Consider the following 22,895-nt stretch of genomic DNA (forward strand, 5'->3'; position numbering starts at 1 on the left):
AGATGAGGCTGTGAGTGAACAGAGCACACAAATGTGGTGCCAGTTCACTTTGTAATTCATGTAGAACACAGCCAGGGATATTGTCAGGTCCCATGGAAGGTGTAGTCTTGGCCTTAGGCAATGCAGCTTTAACCTGTGCTGCAATAATGTTGGGTGCGTGGCATTATTTCGATATTGAGATTGGTCTTTTTTAGAGGGGGGGGGGTAAAGTTGGCACTGAATCTGTCGGCCAGTATGTTGGCAATATCTGTTAGCTCAGTATAGGAGGTGCCATTGTGCAGTAACATTGCAAATCTGTGTATTGCCATGGAGATCCTTGATATAACTATAGAAGGCTTTGTGGTTGTTTTTAGTGTCTGCTACAATTCTGCCTTCATAGCTGGTTTTAGAGGCTTTGATGAGGCATCTCAACTTTTTGTTGAGCCTAATAAGGGAATTTCTCCTGTCTTGGGACTTCACCTTTTTCTGCAATAGTTTCTTCCTTCTGCTGTAGACCACCAGACTGGCTTCCTGTTTTTGGAGGAGAGCATCTTGGTTCTGTTGGGTATGGCTAGTTCCATGCATTTGTGTGTGTGTTTACAGTGTATTAGTGTATGATTCGGCAGTCATGCATCTATTTATCATTGGCATGGGTGCCGTGAAGTTAGCCACCTCTGTTTTTAGGAGTCAGTTCCAATGCCCTAGACCAGCTTTTTTTTTTTTTTTAAAAACATGTTTGCACAGTGCGGAGCGCAGCATTGCTAAGCAGCGCTGAGACACCAGACATCTATAAATAGAAACTGGATGTCTTTAATTATTTATCTAAAAGTCAAGCTTAAGCGTAGCTGAGCGGGTTTGTGCAGCGTGCCGCAGTACTCAGCACTGCTTAAAGGTATCTCAGACGTATATGTAAAGATATAGAAAAATTCCAAATGTCCATGTAGCTAAATGGGTATGTGCAGTAGGTGCAGGGTTTGAATACATGGAAGGACAAGTTAACATGTTTGTTTAAAATAGAAATGATGCAAATTATTTTTAAATACTGAAGTGCTGTGCTCAGATAAGCTCTACTAAGTCCTGCTAAGCACCACATAAAACAGTAACGGCTGAAATTGGTTATGCACTGCTAGGAATCACTTGGCTGGTTTTCACACTGCTAAGCATATGGGTTTTATAGGTTCATAGGTTCATACTAGGCTATCTGCCCGAGGGCATTTACAAGCCTAGCCCATAGTTTTGTGGCTTACGCCACCCCTTTAGTATGGGGAACTATACCCATTATTTTGCTGTGCCTCTGTTGAGCAGTGACACTGAGGTAATCCCTGGGGTATATCTGCGATCTCCCATCCATTGGTCAAGATTTCTCTTGAACAAGGCCAGCGAGGTGCTCTGCCTCACATATACCGGGATTTTATTCCACAGAATAGGGAGTCTTTGGGTGATGAATCTATCCCTCCAGCACGTCCTATTAATAGCCGTGTCGAGGTTTAAGTCTCCCGCCCTTGTGGCTCTGACGGATCTAGATTTTTGAGGTGAAGCATATTCATCAAATCTGGGTTTGACATGGCCTTGTATGTTAGGCAAAGGTCACCTCTGAGCAAGCGGTAAGCGACTGAATAGAGCTGGAGTTCTTTCAGTCGGGCAGCATAGGACAGATGTTTGAGACCCTTTATCCTTTTGGTGTGGAACTTTTGTGGCCTCTCCAGCTGCTGCAAGTGTCGGGTCAGATACATTCCGAATGGGGCATTGTACTCAATCATTGGTCTGATGAGTGATGAGTATAGGGAGACTATGACCTCCCTTGAACTAGATGAGAATCCCTTCATGATAAGGTGGGCAATGTAGAAGGTCTTCCTAACTACTTTAGCTACATGGGTGTCGAATGACAGACTACTATCAACCTGGGTCCCCAGGTCCCTGATAACTTCTTCTGTACTCAGTGGATTGCCACCTATTTGGTAGCTAGGGGTAACCTTGTTTTTCCCGAAGGGTATGACTATGCATTTTTTGGCATTTAACTTTAGGCCATGGCTCTGGCACCAGTTATCCGTTTCTGTGAGACCCTTCTGAAGTTTTAGCATTGCTCAGCTGAGCTGTGCTGGTTTGCTAGCTGCTAAGTGTCATGCCACATTTTTAAATATTGTCCAGTGGCATGTAAGGGTGGAAAAAACAGGCTGTATTAAGCACAATATGTGAAAATACAGCATAATCCACTGGAGTTCTGTCTCTGAAGGATACAATGGAAGGCTTTGGAGAGGGTTTGCGCTTTCGAGCGCAGTGGTGCGATGTTCAGGAGTCCAGGGTCATGGTAAGACTTCCTTGTAAAAAATACATGAGGGCTGGTTGATGCAGAGTGGTTACCAGGGCTTTGAGTGCAAGGCAGAGGCCTGGGACTGGCTAGCAGGGGACCTCACCAGTGCATCTGGTATCCCCCGCACAGATGTCATCACCACTATGATGACCTAAAAAGACAGAAGGGGGCTCTCTTGGACACCTGGGTCCAAGAATTCTGGATTGGGAATGTCCCACATGTATGTAAGTATCATTACCTGTGTCTCACCAGTATCTAATCTTGAATGTCTGCTAAACTGGTATGCATAATGGTGTGCTTCTCCCAACAGCTGCAGAGGAGAGGGCTCGCTACATTGAGATGCATGCCGGGCACTTGGCCGGGTTGCACCGTGAGTGTGGTGAGAACAGATGCATTTTGCTATCTATAGTCAAATAAGCAAGAAAGAGTAAAGCAGTAACTTTGATTGGGTATATACAGTAAAGAGCATATTGCAATGAATGTGGACTTATATGCTGCATGAAGTGCATACTGCCATATGCAGGGGAAACTAAAGCATTAATAGTAATAAATTATATGCAATAAAAGTTTATAGTGCAATAACTGTGGAGGGCAGCCACGGCGGTGCAGCGATTAGCATTGCTGCCTCACAGCAGGAGTTTCTCTGGCTCGATCCTCTGCTGGGGTGCCTTCTGTGTGGAGTTTGCATGTCCTCCCTGTGGTCGCGTGGGTTTCCTCCGGGTGCTCCGGTTTCCTCCCACATCCCAAAGACATGCTGTAGGTGGATTGGACACTCTAAATTGTCCCTAGGCATGAGTGTGTGGATGTGTGTGCCTTCTGTGGAAGGTTGGGCGCTGGGCTGGCAACTCAACACCGTAAAACTCCACTGCCAATCATGAGCGAACAGGTGATCCGCTGTGGCGACCCCTAACTGGGAAAAGCTGAAAGAAGAAGAAGTGCAATAACTGTGGAATTACAGCTGTGTTGCAACACCTGCATAATGACAAGTGTTATGCAATAAAACATGAAATTATAGCAGTAACTGATTGAAAGTTTCTTGAATAAAGTCTGTTGTGCAATGCTTGTGTAAGGGCTGTTTTGCAAAAAATCAATTATTAAAACTGTCCTGCAATAAAAACACGAAATGGTATCGGTACCTGCATGAAGGTATGTTTAATAAAGTCTGTTGTGCAATAATATGGCTGTTTTGCAAGAAATCAATTATCACAACTGTTGCTCAATAAAAACACAAACTAATGTCAGTACCTGCATGAAGGTATGTCTAATAAAGTCTGTTGTGCTATAAGTGTAGGTTCAGAGTTTTTTGTAAGAAATCACTTATGACAACTGGTCTGCTGTGACACATGGACCAATAGCAATAACACCAAGGTAAATCGTATGTAGCAGCATTCTCTTGTTTTCACCATTGTATGTCAGCTACAAGCATTCAGGCTGTGAGGTACGGTGCTGCAGTCATGTATAACAGTGTACTAGTTGTAAACTGCAAATAATAACCCATAATCGGATATTGGTTGTTGACGTCACAGATATTTCAACACACTAGCAATGTAATGTGTACACCTGAATTCTAAGTAGTAAGATGTACTTTACCTAGCATGTCTGTCATGCTTGAATGTCATGCATGAGTGCTGTCTTCATTTGTATTCTGTTTTGATCTGTATATGATTTCAAGGTATTGGTCTACATGTGGTGCTGTCATTTGTATTCTGTCTTGATCTGTATGTGATTTTAAGGTCTTGGGCTACTCGTGGTGCTGTCATTATTTGTATTCTGTCTTTATCTGTATGTGATTTCAAGGTCTTGATCTACTCGTGCTGTCATTATTTGTATTCTGTCGTGATTTGTATGTGATTTCAAGGTCTTGGTCTATTCGTGTTTCTATCATTGCATTCTGTCTTGATCTGTATGTGATTTTAAGGTCTTGATCTGGTCATGGTGCTGCCATTATTTGCATTCTGTCTTGATCTGTATGTGATTTCAAGTTCTTGGGCTATTCGTGGTTCTGTCATTGTATTCTGTCTTGATCTGCATGTGATTTCAAGGTCTTCATCTACTCATGGTACTGCCATTATTTGTATTCTCTCTTGATCTGTATGTGTTGGTCTATTTGTGGTTTTATAATTGTATTCTGTCTTGATCTGTATGTGGTTTCAAGTACTTGCTCTACTTGTGATGCTGTCATGATTTGTATTCTTTCTTTATCTGTATGAGATTTCAAGGTCTTGGTCTATTCGTGGTTCTATCATTCTATTCTGTCTTGATTTGCATGTGATTTCAGTGTCTTGGTCTACTCATGGCTCCGCCATTATTTGTATTCTGTCTTGATCTGTATGTGATTTCAAGGTCTTGGTCTACTCGTGGTGCTATCATTATTTGTATTCTGTCTTGATCTGTCTATGATTTCAAGGTCTTGGTCTACTCGTGGTGCTATCATTATTTGCATTCTGTCTTGATCTATCTGTGATTTCAAGGTCTTGGTCTACTCATGCTATCATTGTATTCTTTCTTGATCTACATGTGATTTCAAGGTCTTGGTCTCCTCGTGGTGCTGTCATTATTTGTATTCTATCTTGATCTATATGTGATATCAAGGTCTTGGTCTACTCATGGTGCTGTCATTGTATTCTGCCTTAATATATATGCAATTTTAAGGTCTTAGTCTACTCGTGGTGCTGTCATTATTTGTATTCTGTCTTGATTTGTATGTGATTTCAAAGTCTTGTTCTTCTGATGGTGCTGTTTGTATCCCATCTTAATCTGTATGTGATTTCAAAGTCTTGGTCTACTTGTGGTGCTGTGATTATTTCTATTCTGTCTTGATCTGTATGTGATTTCAAGGTCTTGCTTTAGTTGTGATGCTGTCATTATTTGTATTCTGTCTTGATCAGTATGTGATTTCAAGGTCTTCATCTACTCATGGTGCTGCTATTATTTGTATTCTCTCATGACCTGTATGTGGTTTCAAGGTCTTGGTCTATTTATGGTCCTATCATTGTAGTCTTTATTGATTTGTATGTGATTTCAATGTCTTGGTCTACTCGCGGTTCTGTCATTATTTGTATTCTGTCTTGGTTTGTATGTGATTTCAAGATATTGGTCTACTTGTGGTGCTGTCATTATTTGTATTCTGTCTTGATCTGTATGTGATTTTAAGGTCTTTACTCGTGATGCTGTCATTATTTGTAGTCTGTCTTTATCTGTATGTGATTTCAAGGTCTTGGTCTACATGTAGTGCTATCACTTTGTATTCTGTCTTGCTCTGTACGTGATTTCAAGGTCTTGGTCTACATGTGGTGCTATCATTATTTGTATTCTGTCTTGCTCTGTGATTTCAAGGTCTTGGTCTACTCGTGGTGCTATCATTATTTGTATTCTGTCTTGATCTGTCTGTAATTTCAAGGTCTTGCTCTACATGTGGTGATGTCACTTTTTGTATTCTGTCTTGATCTGTATGTGAGTTCTAGGTCTTGGTCTACTCACAGTGCTGTCATTAATTGTATTCTGTCTTGATCTGTATGTGATTTCAAGGTCTTGATCTATTTATGGTACTATCGTATTTTGTCTTGATCTGTATGTGATTTCAGGATCTTCATCTACTTGTGGTGCTGCCATTATTTGTATTCTGTCTTGATATATATGTGATTTCAGGGTGTTGGTCTATTTGTGGTTCTATCATTGTATTCTGTCTTGATCTGGATGTGATTTCAAGGTATTGGTCTACTGGTGGTGCTGTCATTATTTGTATTCCATCTTGATCTGTATGTGATTTCAAGGTCTTGGTCTACTCGTGGTGTTGTCATTATTTGTATTCTGTCTTCATCTGCATGTGATTTCGAAGTCTTGTTCTTCTCATGGTGCTGTTATTTGTATTCCGTCTTACTCTGTATGTGATTTCAAAGTCTTGGTCTACTTGTGGTGCTGTCATTATTTTTATTCTGTCTCTATCTGTATGTGATTTCAAGGTCTTGGCCTACTCGTGGTGCTGTCATTATTTGTATTCCGTCTTGATCTCTATGTGATTTCAAGGTCTTAGTCTACTCATGGTGCTGTCGTTATTTGTATTCTGTCTTGATCTGTATGTGATTTCAAGGGATCTACCTGATAGGATTGAAAGCTCACAACACTGACAACCACATGCCTGACACCACATCACCAACAACTGAAATCTCGACAGTGGAAGAAAACCATGAAAAAGGAACATAAAATTCCCTTTCAACTGTAGCGGGGGGGTGCCCCGCCCCCCTGCACCCCCGTAACTTTAATATACCAACTCTGAGATTGCACTACAATGCAGGAATGGAAATCTTTCCATACCGCACTACAGCGAGATGCCAGTTCCGCATTGTCGGCATTCCGAATGTCGATCATATTATGTCGGCCATATGGTTGTCGGCATTCTGGAGTGTCGGCAATATCAGGTAGACCCATTTCAAGGTGTTGGTCTATTCATGGTTCTATCATTGTATTCTTTCTTGAGCTGTATGTGATTTCAATGTCTTGGTCTACTCATGGTGCTGTCATTATTTGTATTCTGTCTTGATCTGTATGTGATTTCAAAATCTTGATCTAGTCATGCTGCTGCCGTTATTTGCATTCTGTCTTGATCTCTGTGATTTCAAGATCTTGGTCTATTCATGGTTCTATCATTGTATTCTGTCTTGATCTGTATGTGATTTAAAGACCTTTGTCTACTTGTGATGCTGTCATTATTTCTATTCTGTCTTTATCTGTATGTGATTTCAAGGTTTTTGTCTACTTGTGGTGCTGTCATTATTTGTATTCTGTCTTGATTTGTCTCTGATTTCAGAGTCTTGGTCTACATGTGGTGCTATCATTATTTGTATTCTGTCTTGCTCTGTATGTGATTTCAATTGCTCTGTATGTGATTTCAAGGTCTTGGCCTACTCGTGGTGCTGCCGCCATTATTTGTATTCTGTCTTGATCTGTTTGCGATTTCAAGGTCTTGGTCTACTTGTGGTGCTGTCATTATTTGTATTCTGTCTTGATCTGTATGTGATTTCAAGGTCTTGGTGTACATGTGGTGCTATCATTATTTGTATTCTGTCTTGCTCTGCGATTTCAAGGTCTTGGTCTACTCGTGGTGCTGTCATTATTTGTATTTTGTCTTGATTTCAAGGTCTTGTTCTACATGTGGTGCTGTCACTTTTTGTATTCTGTCTTAATCTGTATGTGATTTTAAGGTCTTGGTCTATTCATAGTTCGATATTGTATTCTGTCTTGATCTGTATGTGATTGCAAGGTTTTGCACTACTCATGGTGCTGTCATTATTTATATTCTGTCTTGATCTGTATGTGATTTCAAGGTCTTGACCTACTTGTGGTGCTGTCATTATTTGTATTCCATCTTGATCTGTATGTGATTTCAAGGTCTTGGTCTATTCATGGTTCTATCATTGTTTTCTTTCTTGATCCATATGTGATTTCAAGATCTTGGTCTACTCATGGTGCTATCATTATTTGTACTCTGTCTTGATCTGTATGTGATTTCATGGTCTTCATCTTCTCGTGGTATCATTATTTGTATTCTGTCTTGATCTGTATATAATTTCAAGATCTTGGTCTACTCATGCTATCATTGTATTCTGTCTTGAGCTGTGTGTGATTTCAAGATCTTGGTTTGCTCGTGGTATTATCGTTGTTGTTGTGTCTTTCGGCTTTTTCCGGTTAGGGGTTGCCACAGCGGAACTCCGGTCCGCTAATGATTGGCAGTTGATTTTTGCGTGCTGAGTTGCCGGCCCTAACGCACAACCTTCAACGAAGGTACGGCCATTCACGCATGTCTCCACAGTAGACGCTCTAGCTGAGAATCGAAGGGACAACGTCGTGCTGTGAGGCGACAACGCTACTGCAGCACCACCACCGCGGTCTAATCGTGGTATTATCATTGTATTCTGTCTTAATCTGTCTGTGATTTCAAGGTCTTGAACTACTCATGGTGCTGTCATTATTTGTATTCTGTTTCAATGCCACCCTAGATGTTTAGAATGGAGATTGTCACCCTTACTGTTGAAGTGGATGACTGGATCATGTAAAGTATATAGGTTATGAAATTTCCATAAGTTGAGTTCTTCGTAGTACATGTCTTTCTGCTTCAACAAACATTCTTATCTCCCTACTTGCCTTTGCAAATCCTTTTCCATTGAGAGACCTATAAAAATGAGTCAGAGGTCCATGTCCTCCTCAGTGCAAACTTGCTTTGGAAAGAAAGGGAGGTGTGGTGGTGCATTGTGGCACTGGGGGAGGTCTTAAAGTTGCCAAACAGCTGTCCTATTGCTTAAATATATGGTCGTGGGTTATGAATATGTAATGCTGTGGGAAACTTTCACTTTTATCCTAATAGTTCCCTTTAATCCAAGACTGCCATGATTTTCTCAACTATTGTTCCTAAGCTAGAAGAAACATCAAATCCCTCTGAGACCTGTACATTTCTGATTCAGCAAGGAGGAATCCTTGTATATCCTCATCTCAAAAGTATCGTACAAGCAGTCTGAAAACTAAAACCTTGATTGCATGCTGGCAGATTGGATATGTAATAGGAGGAAAAGAAAATATCTAGCAGAAAATCCTACTGGCAAATTAGAAAATTGTTGTTCTATAGTGAGTCTGTTATGTACCAAGGCTACCTTTTTATGAAAACTGTGTTTTGAACTAGCTGAAAACCTTTTTATCAACAAAAAGTTGGCATGTTCTGTAAAAGTGCACCTTTCGGCCATCTCAGCTTTCCTATTCAAGGAGCTGTCTTTGCCTTTCATCCTAACATTTCATTTCTGCAGTGTCCTTTATATAAGACCCCCCCAAAAGGCCAACTCCCCCTTCTTGGAGCCTCATCCTCATGACTAGAAAACTGATTTTGGCACCACGTTAATCAACTATGACATCTACAGAATTCCTCTCATGAAAGTCAGTGTTTCTAATAACATTAGTCATGGAGTCAGTGAGCTGGCATGTATAGACCCTTTCATAGCCTTCTACAAGGAATACATTGTCATTAAAGACTAACCCTTCCAAAAAGTATCAGTGAGGACTGGCCTTTCTACGTGGTCAGAGGTCAGTAAGGACAAACACTTCCACAAAGACTGGGTGCTATTATGACAAATCCTTTCATGGAAACAGAGCCTGATTAAGGAGTAATCCTTCCACAGAGGACTGTGGTCATCCACAAGGGTGTTGTATTACTAGGGACTAATCCTTCCACAGAGAAAGGGTATCATTTGGGTTTAATCCTTTCAAAAGAAATAAACAGGTGTCTGTAATAGACAAGTTTTCTACAGAGAGAGAAGGGGTGGTACCATTAAAAACTAATTCCTTATCCATTCCTAACATAGTCCCAATTAGATTTGAACTAGACCATCCTTGAATTTAAAACAAGAGGTAATGACTTTTATTACACATGCTGTATTTATACCAACAATTAAAATACTGCATTGAGAAGACCATTGAGTTCAGCAAAACAAAACACCATTTTATTTCCCTTAAACAAGGAAAACAGGGCAGACTAAAATCTGGGTTCTTTAAATGGGTGGTTTAACTCTCTGTAGGTGTTTTGACCTTTTTTCTGATCAAATAAATGCTTTGGCTTGCATTTTCATTATGGATAAAGGCAAGGCTTCTGCTTTTAAAAAATGTACGAAGTATAACCATAAAATCCCATCTATGATACACGCGGTCAAAGCTTTTTGTGCCGGGTGGATAACCTGTCTGCCGATTGTTGTGTCTGGACCATTATAGAAGAGGAAAAGTAAAGTTCTAGTCAAAAGATCCTTATCAGTGGAAATTAGAAGAGAAAAGAGAAATCAACAGGAGAATGATCATACAGAATAAAGTATGCCCCCTTGCTTTAAGATCTCTACAAAGAAAACTACCCTTGTTTAGTTCTTCTCGGCCACTGCTTCCTGTAAGATCCCCTTGTATCCCTGTTACTGGTTCTCTTTCTGGAGTTTCCCAGCTGAAAGTTTCTTTGTTAACCAAACTGGCCCCATGAAAGAGACTAAGAGGCTTCACTTCAGAGAAGGAACTCTCTAAATACTTAAGTCAGGATCATCTTCAGCTCTTTCTGTGTACTCTACAAGATTGGTGTGGAGCCCTGCATTGGATATAAACTGGGATCAAATGTCCCTTTGAAGATTGATGTTCTCTCTTCCTCATCTGTCTTTCTCATTTGACTCTAGGGTGGCAAAAGAAGGCCCCTTCCACCTATACTGTTTTTCTCTGGACCTGATTTAGCCACTGGGTGTATTGGACTCAAGTGATACCATGGGTGTATTGGACTCAAGTTGATACCATGATGTTCACATTAACACTGATGCTTTTATTCCATCTGCACTGATTCCCTTAACACTGGTGGACTCTGTCCCAATGCATTTATAGTCAGGAACCATTACTAAAGAGGTCACCAGTATGGCCTTTCACTGACATCCCTACGGCAGTTTATGTTGTTTGGATTGTTGGTATTTGAGCCTTATATGCTGAAGTCCCCTCTGTACTGTGCCCAAATCTGGTTCTGGCAACAGGTGCTATCGCTTTGACTTGGCCATTTTTATTGGCATTGGCAGATGCATCACTCTCCTTTATAATGATGGTGGCTTTGACTGCCCTTTTTTTGGCATTGGCAGATGCATCACTGTCCTTAATAATGATGGTTTTTGCACTGGTGACTGAGCTGTGGATGAGAGACCACTGTTGTGGACATAATCCCATGAAAGTTGGGCAAGATTCTCTGTCCTCCCAAGGACAGGCCACACTGGAGCAAAAATCCCAACACACGCAATATGAGCAATGCTTTGACAGTAACTCCTGTGGAAGAGGGCAGTTTTCTGATGGACACCACCTTAATGTCAGAGATGATCTGCAAAATCACAGCTTGTGTTGCCCTCCCTCAGGAAGCAATCAACAGTACCTCTGAGTGTTTTCATGACTGTCTCTGGAGGCAGTCAGGGGGCCATATTCCCCTGCACCAGCCTGTGTTTTCCGCTATCACACAGGACAAATGGATCAATAAAGCTGTATCCAGGGGCTATTTATTATATTCCCTTTTTGTAGATCTCAAATTCTACTACTTATCTTGTACTCAATCTTCTTCCCTGAGAAAGCATAGAACAAAATTAGAGATTTCCAGCCTATCAAAAAAAGGACCATCCAAGTGTCCACCCCCAGGCATCAGTGTTTATTCTAGATTCCTTTAAGTTTCCGAAAAGGCACAGGACTTCAGGCCAGTGCTGGATCTCAGTGACCTAGAGATTTACATGCCGGAAAAAAAAAAGTTGCAGGTGGTCACAGTGCACTCAGTCATTCTTTGTCTTCAAAAATGAGATGGTTCATAGGTTCATACTAGGCTATCTGCCCAAGGGCATTTATAAGCCTAGCCCAGAGTTTTTGTGGCTTTCACCACCCCTTTAGTTTGAAGAAAACTATGCCCATTATTTTGCTGTGCCTCTGTCAAGCAGAGACACTGAGGTAATCCCTGGGGTATATCTGCGATCTCCCATCCATTGGTCAAGATTTCTCTTGAACATGGCCAGCGAGGTGCTCTGCCTCACATGTACCGGGATTTTGTTCCACAGCATAGGGAGTCTTTGGGTGATGAATCTATCCCTCCAGCATGTCCTATTAATAACCATGTCAAGGTTTAAGTCTCCCGCCCTTGTAGTTCTGAGGGATCTAGATTTTTTTGAGGTGAAGCATGTTCATCAAATCTGGGTTTGACATGGCCTTGTATGTCAGGCACAGGTCACCTCTGAGCAAGCGTGGCGACTGAATAGAGCTGAAGTTCTTTCAGTCGGGCAGCATAAGACATATTTTTGAGACCCTTTATCCTTTTGGTGAGGAACTTTTGGGGCCTTTCCAGCTGCTGCAGGTGTCGGGTCAGATACATTCCGAATGGGGCATTGTACTCAATCATTGGTCTGATGAGTGATGAGTACAGGGGACGATGACCTCCCTTGATCTAGATGTGAATCCCTTCATGATCAGGTGGGCAATGTAGAAGGTCTTCCTAACTACTTTAGCAACGTGAGTGTCAAACGAAAGGTTACTGTCAACCTGAGTCCCCAGATCCCTGATAACTTCTTCTGTGCTCAGTGGATTGCCACCTATATGGTAGCTAGGGGTAACCTTGTTTTTCCTGAAGGGTATGACTATGCATTTCTTGGCGTTTAACTTTAGGCCATGGCTCTGGCACCAGTTATCCGTTTCTGTGAGACCCTTCTGAAGGATATCTGTGTCAGATGTGTTTTCGACTATGGCGCCCAGTTTGCAGTCATCTGCAAACTTTGTCAGCCATAACCCTCCTGTGTTTGCTTGTACTTCAGAAAAGTAGATGCCGAACAAGAGTGGGCCCAGGACTGAGCCCTGTGGGACCCCACTTGTGACAGGCTTTGAGTCAGCAACTCTGACCCTGTGGGTTCTGTCACTTAGCCAGTTTGCAACCCATCTTGTGATGTATGGGTTTACATTTAAGCTGATGAGTTTTTCAACGATACCTGAGTGGGGTATTGTGTCGAAAGCCTTTGCCAGGTCGAGGTAGGCTGTATGGACTGCCTTTCCCTCATCAATGGCCTTGGTGACTGTTTCGAAAAAGTCGACCAAGTTTAAAAGGCATGATCTGCCTTTGACAAAGCCAAACTGGGTTGGATCCAAAGTCTGCAAGTTCCCTATGTCTTTATTTATGAGTTCCATTATGATCCTCTCCATGGCTTTGCAGATCAGGCTTGTCAAGCTGATGGGACGGTAATTTCCAGGGTCGGTGAAGGCACCGCCTTTGTGAAGTGGGACCACAGTTGCCGTGCGCCACTCCTTGGGTACGTATCCTGAGGTGAAGCTAAGATTAAACAGCTGTCCTAACTGCGGGTTTAATTCCTCATTGAGTTCGTGGAGCACACAGCCGGGGACACCATCCGGTCCCATGGATGCTGTGTTTTTCACCTTAGAGAGGGCAGTTCTCACCTGGGCGTTAGAGATGTTTGGGGGGCTACAATCCTCTGGTATAGATATCTCTCCTTTTGGGGGGGGGGAGTTTGCACTGAACCTGTCAGCCAGTATATTGGCAATGTCTGTAGGTTCAGTAATTTTCACATCATTTTGAACTAATTCTGAGCATATCTGGGAGTTTCCTCCCAGGTTTCTAACATAGCTAAAGAAGGCCTTATGATTGTCTTTTGAGTCCTTTGCGATTTTTCTCTCAAAATTTGCCTTGGATGATTTTATGAGAGCTCTTAGTTTTTTACTTATAATGATCAAAGGTGTCTTACCTTTTAAGAATTTTGCTCTATCTTATAGTAGCTTCCTTCTTTTGTTGTAGAGCTTGTTTATGGCTGGGGTCCACCAGACTGGACGCTTGCCTTTGGTACAAAGAGTCTTTGTTTTGTTTGGGATTGTCTGATCCATGCAGTCCTGTAGGTGCTGGTAGAAGGCATTTGTAAGTGATTCAGCGGCTTGAGTAATGTTTACCACCGGCTCGGGGGCCTTAAAAGAGACCACACTAGTCTTTAGAAGTGTGAAGTCGGCTTTTGAGAAGTTCTTCACTGTGGTCTTTTTTATCTCAGGTGGGGGCGGGATGAGGACCTCCAGTGAGATTAGTTTATGATCTGATCTCACCAGTGAGGGGTATACTTCCGGTGTTGAACATTGTGATCCCATGTTCGTGATGATGAGGTCAAGTATGTTTTCACCTCTTGTGGGGATGGTGACTAGTTGTTCCATAGCATTTGAGTTTATGAACTCCAGGAACCTTTGGGCTAGAGTGTTTGGGCTTGAGTAGTGATCCCAGTCTATATTAGGGTAGTTGAAGTCACCTAGTATGATGGTGTTTAGAGATACATTTATCCCCTCCAGTGTTTTCAGGAAAGCTATGTGAGTTTCCTGAGTTTGAGAGGGTGGCCTGTAACATGCTACAAATTGCAGAGCAGTTTTGCCTATGGTTAATTGCACCTGGATGGTCTCCGATGCATCGTGCATTGCCACCAACCTTGAGGTGTGGGTGTCCTTGATGAATATGGACACCTCCCCCTCCTTTCTTGGTGTTGTCCGGATTTTGGGGCCGGAACGCATGGTATGAGGTAAAACCTGATAGTGCTGGGGTGCTCTCAGGAGCCTTGAACCAGGTTTCAGTCACAGCACATACATCAATGTTCTCCATACTGAGAAGGGCCTCGAGTGCGTGCATCTTGAGGTTGAGACTTCTGGCATTGAGCAGCATTACCCTTAGTTTTTTTCCTTTTTTGTGTTCTAGGGTGGTAGGTTTAGAACTTGAGCCTTGCCTAAAAAGGCACTATGGGGTGGCAAGAGCCTTTGCCAATATCCGGAAGCCCAGGGTGACAGGTGCAAGCCGTCCCTTGCGAAGCAGCGTGGCTTGTCCAGCATGTCATCCCAGGCAGACAGACATTGGATCCCCTTTGAATGACACCAGAGTTTAAGCCAATTATTAAAGCTGATCATCTTATCTCTGTATTGTGGCATCATTCTTGGTGAAGGTAGGATACTGCTCAAGGTCAGGGTCATACCTGCCTGGGCTACATAATCAGAGAGCTCCTCAATGTCTCTTTTCATGTAGTCCAAGGAGGTATGTCTCAGGTCGTTTACACCAGCATGGACAATGACTGATTCGTACTTATACCTGCTGTTGAGAGACCTGAGTGCTTGCGTTATGTGGCGGATTCTAGCGCCCGACAGGCAGCTTACTGTGACCTTCTCCTTACTCAATCTGGTGAGCGGGACGTCAGTGTGTCTGACTATGGAGTCACCAATGACGAGTGTGTCTGGCATTGTGTTTGGCCTTAAGGGCTGTGACTGTTTGGCACACTGACTGTGTGGTCTATGTGCTGCATGTGTTGTGTCCTGAGGTGGTAGTTGTTTGGGTGTCTGCTTTGGTGGCCTCTGCTGTTTTGGTAGATTTTTGATCAGAGCCTCCGAGTATGTCTTTGTGTGTTTATGTGTATGATTTGAAGTTGTGATAGTACTATGTGAGACTGGGTGTGTGGTGTGTGTGGTACCCTTCTCCTCCTGTCTGGTCTTGCCAGTCTTATGTTGAGAGAGCTCAGCCTCAAGTTTGGCTGTATAGTTGCATCTCTCGCATGTATTTGTGTTTTGTGGGAGAAGGAGAGGGTTGTCTGTGTACATGAGGCAATTGTAACATTGCCTCAATATTCCCAGGTTCACCAGCTGAGCAGGAGAGGACACTAGCAACTGATCCCTCGACATGCTAGAAGGGATAGACAAAAAAACTTAAAAAAGACTCCGGGGGATGTGGGTGATCGAGAAAGGGGTTTTAGGCTGGTGGGGTACTATCTATAGTAAAAGTGCTATATCAAGATGAAAAGTACTGTAGGAGCAAGTGCTAGGCTTTACAGATAGAGAATAGTCTACTTGGGAATCAAGTAGAGATGAACTTTTTAGTTATAGGATACGCTGGTTAGATCAGTAGTACAGTTCAAGGAAGGCTGTTTTAAGGGAAAATTTGAAGAATGGACTTTGGGTAGCCCGAATAGTTTAACCTTGATTAACCACCGCTGCTCTTGTGTGCTGTTGTGGCAACTCCGCGCTAAAGCGCGCTAACACGCACTTTATAGCAGGGGGCTGGAAAAAACAGGAAATGACCCAAATGGCCAATGAATTACTAGTTTCTGTCTCTAACCACTCCTCTGAGGACAAACAGGCAGCTCAGTACTCCCCACTCATGGGATGTTCTCTTTGCATTTCCTGTACTCCTGTCTACACATAATGATTTCAAAGTCATCTAGGAAGCTCCTTTGCTTTTTGGTGGGAGTCAGTCATTCTCAGTTTAGAGCTCTGGTGTTTGGTCTCGCTACAGTTACAGGAATGCTTTCCAAATGCATTGCAGCTGTACCTGAGGCTGCTGGGAATAAGACAATTAACTCATTAGCCACAACTTTGAGTCAGTCTGTATTGCATGCAAATAACTACTTCAGCTAGGCATGCCCTTGGAATTAAAGTGAGCACTGGAAAGTTGCAGCTGGAATCATCAAGTACTAACATTCATCAGGTGCTACCTGAACACCAGATTGAAGATGCTTGGTCTTCCAGTAGACAGATTGCCAATATTAAAGACCTCTGTCAGACTTTTTATCCTACATCACGTACCATAAGCAGTCTTCATATTGAGTGCTCTGGGACTCATGCTGCCCCAGCCAGATTCAACATTCAACTGTTACAATGGATTCTCATAGTTCACTGGTCTTAGTTGGAAAACCCACTAGAACAGTCAATCTGAATATCAGAAGTATGCTGCAAACAAGTCCTTTGGTGGCAACATTTCCCCAACCTCTGCAGATGATGACCTTTTTCTGCCACCATATTATCAGTCGCAGTCACCATCATCACAGGTGTGTCCTTCATGGAGTTATTGCATTTTTGGGGGTAAACAATGCAAGGCACCTGGAATCAGAAAGAGGACACCTTGCAGATAAATGTAGTGCTGATGTGGGGGGTGGTCCTAGTGTTGCATGCCTTTTAGGACTTCCTTTCACAGGGTGCAATTGACATGCAGTTGGACTGAATGAAATGGGAGTATAAGAACTGACAAATTCTCAGTGCTTTCTTGTTTACATGCACCTCTCCATATTTCTAACAGACAGGCTCAACAGATGTGTTTTAATGCTCAAGGGTGGCCTTTGAGCATGTCTGTAGTGAGAATGCTATTCTGGCCTCTTTGCATCAGTCGTTGATATTAAGTGCCACAGTAACATTTCCCCAGTCCATCAAGAAGGGCAAACAAGCAGGGATAAATTAGTCCAGCAGCAGGTATGCACTCTTCCCTGTCTCCTCTATAACAAAATGTATTAAAAAAAAATACCCTTTAACTGCCTTTTGACCACAAGAAGCCTGGTTTTCTCTTGCATGGCTTTCTATGTTAAGGAGACCTCACCTTTTAGAACCTCAACAAGGCCTTCTTTCTCACCTGACAAGACTCCCCTTAACCTTCAGACCATCAAGTTAAATATATGGCTTCTCCAATTCCATTAATGGCTGGGGACCCTATCTGTCCCTCTCGGGTGGTCCAGATCTTAATGCAGAAACCATAAAAAAGAGCACATGCCTGAAGTTTTCTATCTAGGCCACAAAGCAAGGACCAGATCCTTTTACAATTCTTGTACCTGCAATACTCTGTTTTTAACAGACACCTTTAAAAAAGGATCTAGTCTCTTCACAGTTATGGTCCACCTTTCTGCTCTCTTCAGTTGTAACCATACATCTCTAGCTTTTCAAAGGGTCTGTAAGGTCTTTTTGAAGGATACCTTTCTACTGAGGCCACAATTCAAAGACTCAGGTGACCTATAGGATCTTAATTTCATTCCAGAAAAATTTATCATTTCCCAGTTTGAACCAGAAGCGAAAGCAGACCTCAAATTCCTTACATGGAAAGTTTTTATTTTTAATGGCTATCGCTTCAGCCAGAAATCTCAAAACTACATGCTGTTTTATGCCAACCCCATATATAATTTTCCACAAGACAAGAGTGACATTTGGAACTAATGCAACTTTCATGTTTAAAGTGGCATCTAATCTAAACCTTAGTAAGAACATAGATCTCTGTGCTCTTCCCAAATTTTTCATACAACTGAGAGTATACATTGCATTGTCTTGACTTGCAATTAAGATTTTACATAAACCACACAAATTACTTCAGGAAGCATAATCAACTTTTCACCACCTGCTTGTACCCACTAAGGTTAATCAAAAGGTCACCAAAGTAATTTTTGTCCAGATAGCTGTCTGAGTACATTACACATCACTCATAAAACTCTTTCATTTTTACTCAAAGTGTATTCCACAGTGTTTACATCCTCAGCATATGTCAGCTGTTTGTCTAGGGATGATGTGTGCTGCACTGTGCACTTTTGCAAGACACTTTAATCTGAATGTGATCTCACGGCCCAGGTCATCATTTGGGCTTCCATCCTGTATGGCGTTCTGGCACAACGCCACCCAAGATGGAGACTTTCAACTACTGTTCCAGTGTACTTTCTGGATCATGTAAAATATAACATTTTGTACTTGCCATTGTGATAGAGCTTCATAGAGCTTCATGATCTACATTTGTTCACTGCAGCATACCTGCCCACCTTCCCCCACGTAGTTCCCTGACACTCCCTGAACATATTTTGTTTATAGTTGATAAGCATGACAATTGTTTTATCGCCTTGCTTTTGCTTTCTTGTAAGTTGTCAAAATCAATCTGGGGGTAGAAAAAATCGACTTACATTGGAGTTCAGTCTTTGGAAAGCTTTCCAAAGTTACCAAAATCAGAACTCCTGTGGCTGCAAGTTCTACCATTGCAATGTACAGATGTGGGTCATGAAGCTCTGTCATTGTGGTGAGTACATAACTTTCTTGTAGCCTCCCCTTCTCATCTAACAGCTACTCTAAGACTTCGTTAGAGCAGTCTAAGGGATTATCTCAATTTGTGCAAATGTACTCTGCCTCCTTTAGAAATGCATTCATTTTAAATAAAAAGTAATAAACCTCTCAACATACTGTTCTGTATATCTTTATCTAATAACTGTCCACAAATGTATTTGCTGTTGGAAGTCCCTTTCTGTATCTCCTTAAATTAGCATACCTCTTTTAAACAGATGACGAAATGTCTTTTTAATACATGCAGTGGATTGCATTTTGATATTGGAATTAAACAGAGTATCATTTAATCCATGCAGTGGTAGCGTTGTTGCCTCACAGCAAGAGGTTCTCCCTTTCGATTCTCGGCTAGAGTGTGGGGAGTGCCTTCTGTGTGGAGTCTGCATGTCCTCCCCGTGGTTGGGTGGGAGTTCAAAACACATGCGTAAATGGGCGTGCCTTAGTTGAAGGTTGAATGTCGAACTGGCACCTTGGAGTTCGTGAAAATCTACTGCAAATCATTAGCGGACCGGAGTTCCGCTGTGGTGACCCCTAACTGGGAAAAGCCAAAAGACAAACAACAACATCATTTAATCCAAGTGAGTCATGCACACTTAATAGATTTTGTCACTTTTGATTCAAAAAGCAAGTTTGTCTCCTTAGAAGTTCCCACTTTCAGTACTTATTACAACAAATGTAAAATAATGATCTTTCTTCTTTTTCTTACCATGTCTGTAAGTCTGCATTTTCACTACATTCTTTCTTAATATCATGAATGTGTTTGACATCAGTTGTCTTTCTGTTTTACCAGCTTAAAAACTAGCTCTTTGACTGCGATGTTTCTCCTGAAAATTAGGTGTGAGCTTGATCGTACAATGTCACTAATGTGTTAATTTATAATGTGGATGGATATTCCAACTTTTGTTTAAAATATTCAGACCCCCCCCCAATCATTATTCTATTTACTTGGGTTTTGACAGTTCACTGCCTTGAACAAAACGTTTTTCTTCCACAGACCAAAACTCTTGTCTAAAACATCCAAAGGGTAGCCTCCAAGTCTGTATGAATTTTACTATGGTCACTTGTATTTCCCTTAAAATACTCAAACAGTCCATTAGGTATGTTAGCTTTAACATATGCCTAAGATGATTACTAGTAAAATAAAATTTTTCCTGTGTTCCACTTGTAAATTCAGGTTTCAAGCTGTATTCAGTGATAAATTTATCTTAACTAAATCTTTAATTTTATTTAATGCTCCTATTCTTGCTTGTGTTGCAAGAATAAAAATCCCCAAGTCATTACAAAGAATTGGAAGAATGAATCCACCTCAACAATGAAAGAATTCATAAACATTACATCTGAGGTATGTCAATTTGAACTTATTAGAGTCAAGACAAGAACAACCACAGTTACCTATTCCTACAACACATGGCTGAAATTTAAAGAACTGCTTGATAAACAGATTTTAACTTTTAAACAATTAATGTCAGCAATTGATCTTTTTTTAGAATTCTTATGTAGTAGACACCTTTGAAAATAGTTTTTGTTTTTAATATTTTTCTGTTTTGATATATTGTTGTTTGTAACAAAAATGTTAATAAAATAATTAAGGGAAAAATACAGCTTTCATAATATCTGCTTTTAGGGGTAGAAACAAGCAAACGTATAGGCTGGTTATATTTATTTAGGTAGTAAGCATTTGCTAGTGATTGCATCTGTTGGTATTTCATTAGCTCTTTAAGTTTGCCCTGATAATCTAAGATTGTGTTAGCTAAACATGTTTTCAGTTTAAACCATAATGTGCATAATAAACTAAGTATAGATTTAAAATTATTCTCAGTGTACAGGCTGCATGATGTATACATTTCATACTCTGTGGGTATGGTAATTACTCGTCTTATACCCTTGCTCCAGCTAATGGCTAGAAATGGCCTTGTACTAGCCTGCCCATTCAGCTAAAAAAAGGAAATATAATTATAAATTGGATTAGTTTATTGTCCAGCAAATAAATTCTGAACACTGTCCTGTGATATGAGGTTTCTTAAGTTTGATTCTATGAAATGTTGTGTAAGCTGAAGTGTTCCGGTGCTAAAGACAATGTATCAAATGCAGATTAGAGTCCTGGAATCTCCCAAGGGACAATCTGTTTAGGGAATATTATAGTATAAGTACTTAATTACGAAAAATAATAAAGTGGGATATTTATGAAATCTTTTGATTCCTGTAACAAAATCAGAGAGTATATACTATTTTTGGACTACTGCCTTTAGACTAACTACCCTTACTTTAACATATTTGTTTCATTTACAGTCTGCATTGATCACTGACTGGTTACCGAGAGGACCCCATAGTTTTTGGTGCTTCTTTTTCAGTTACAGTACTTGTACTTTTTGTAGATCTGCAGTACTAGTCCCAAAAGAACAGTTGTTTCAGAAATTATCAACTTCATGTATGTTTTCTGTTGCAGCTGTAATTAGAGGAGTCTCCACCAAAGACTTGTATGCTGAATTCAGGCTGGAACTGAATGATTAGTGAAGTAGATGAAGATGATGTGGACCCACCAGCAGCTCCATGACGCAGTTAATATTACCTACCAGGCTGTACCTAATGGAAGCTTGCCCGTTGTTTCCTAAAGTGATGGTTTCAGCGGGGAGCCCAGCATGATTTGTAGTTAAGCCCTTGCTTTTCCTCAGTTATGTCGATTTTGTTTTTTACATAAATTATAGTATTTGGCTTTTTGCTGTTTCAGCTAGTATATTAATAGTAACCATTAAATGTAATCCTCGTGTTAAGTTGCATACTGACTATTAAATGTAATCCTTGTTTTAAGTTGCATTCTTAGTTTGCTACATACTTAAAGAAATAAGGGTACTTATGTATTATCGCAACCACATTTGCGCGATAATACTGGTTGCTTCCCAGTGCTCAAATGTAACTGTTAATGGAGTGGAAATGTGAAGCAGTTTATTTTCTTTCACACTGAAGGTTATTTAATTCCTAAACCCTAGTTAGCACTCAAAAAAATGAAAACGGTAATGTGGCTGTTGAAAAGTTTGCACTTCACTGCTACTATATCATGTTGCTTTGTATAAGTCGCAATCTGCATAATGCACATTCCGTTTTCTCCTGGCAACAAATGCTGTCAGACATTGAATGTCTCCCTGCTGAAAGTGTGGTTTATAAAGCAGATGTGAGGCCAGCAGGGCAAAAACAGAATAAAGGACATAAACCTGTGTAGTTTCTGCAAAAAGCTGAAGAGAGAATTCAAAGGTATGTTGCTCACTTCTCTGTTACTCGCAATGTAGAACTAGTTAACGTTACTGAAGCAAAAGGTGTACCTGCAGTGATTAGTAGACAGTGTTGGACCACTTCTGAACATTAAACGCAATGTTTCTTTGTCTTACTACCTCTTTCTAACTTTCTCGGCGATATACAATTCCATTGCTTTTCAGAACATTTGTCGGCATGACTGCGGCTTGGAAAACAGCCGTTTGTCTTGTTGCTAATGTGGTTGCGATAATACGTAAGTACCGAAATAAGCACAAAGCAAAAATGTGTGTTTGTCTGTGATGTGCACGTGCATGTGTTAATGGTTAGCACCTCTAGTAACCATACTAAATGCAGATGACTGCACCAGAGATGAACATTTTCTTTATTTACCACTGTTTAATAAGCTGAGTGTTGGACTGTGGTCAAGAGCAAAGAAATTGAGAAAGATTATGTTGCAAGGATTCCATGTTCTTGAAACTTGTGTGTGATCACCAAAATAATAGCTTGTTGTTGGTATTCTAATAAAACTGTTTGCTACTTTTGTTTTGGAAGGCAGACACTTTTAAAAACATTAGCACAGTTAACACTTTGGCATTCTGACAGTACCAATATACAATGCTGTGAATGTTACCTTCTCGACACCCAGTCTCCAACATGTACCTTCTCGACTTTCCAGGATTAAGTACTTTATTGTTTGGGCCCTTTGACCATCAAGTTGCCATCCCTTGTAGGTTCCTGCCATTCCTCCTGACCCCATTACCTAATTGGATGCAGACAGAGGAAGGCAAAAGCACAGGATTATGGCCATCATCCAAATGGAGTACATTTTCTGAATGCTCCTAATCCTGTTACGGTTGGTTGGTGCAAGGTTTACTGTATTGAACCCAGTGCAGATGTATGTTTGTATGTACTCCCAGTAACCAGCCAGTGTGTTGTAACCTGAACCCAGTGCAGATATATGTTTGTT

General features: G+C 41.1%; 1 protein-coding gene across 5 annotated transcripts in view; it reads left to right on the top strand.

Annotated features, from left to right (window-relative positions):
• LOC122790457 (DNA repair protein SWI5 homolog) overlaps positions 1 to 22,470 on the top strand; it is a 1,611,811-nt gene extending 1,589,341 nt beyond the window's left edge. For 3 of the 5 annotated variants that reach the window (XM_044058000.1, XM_044058001.1, XM_044058004.1), the window contains one exon: positions 21,126 to 22,470. In XM_044058000.1, the coding sequence (XP_043913935.1) occupies positions 21,126 to 21,131 (6 nt within the window). In that variant the 3' untranslated portion in view covers positions 21,132 to 22,470. The remainder of the gene's footprint in view (positions 1 to 21,125) is intronic. The other 2 variants (XM_044058002.1, XM_044058003.1) reach the window with 1 other exon arrangement.
• The last annotated feature ends 425 nt before the right edge of the window (positions 22,471 to 22,895 follow it).

The sequence above is a fragment of the Protopterus annectens genome, chromosome 16.part0 (assembly GCF_019279795.1).
Source record: "Protopterus annectens isolate FY-2018-M chromosome 16.part0, PAN1.0, whole genome shotgun sequence".
Lineage (NCBI taxonomy): Eukaryota > Metazoa > Chordata > Ceratodontiformes > Protopteridae > Protopterus > Protopterus annectens.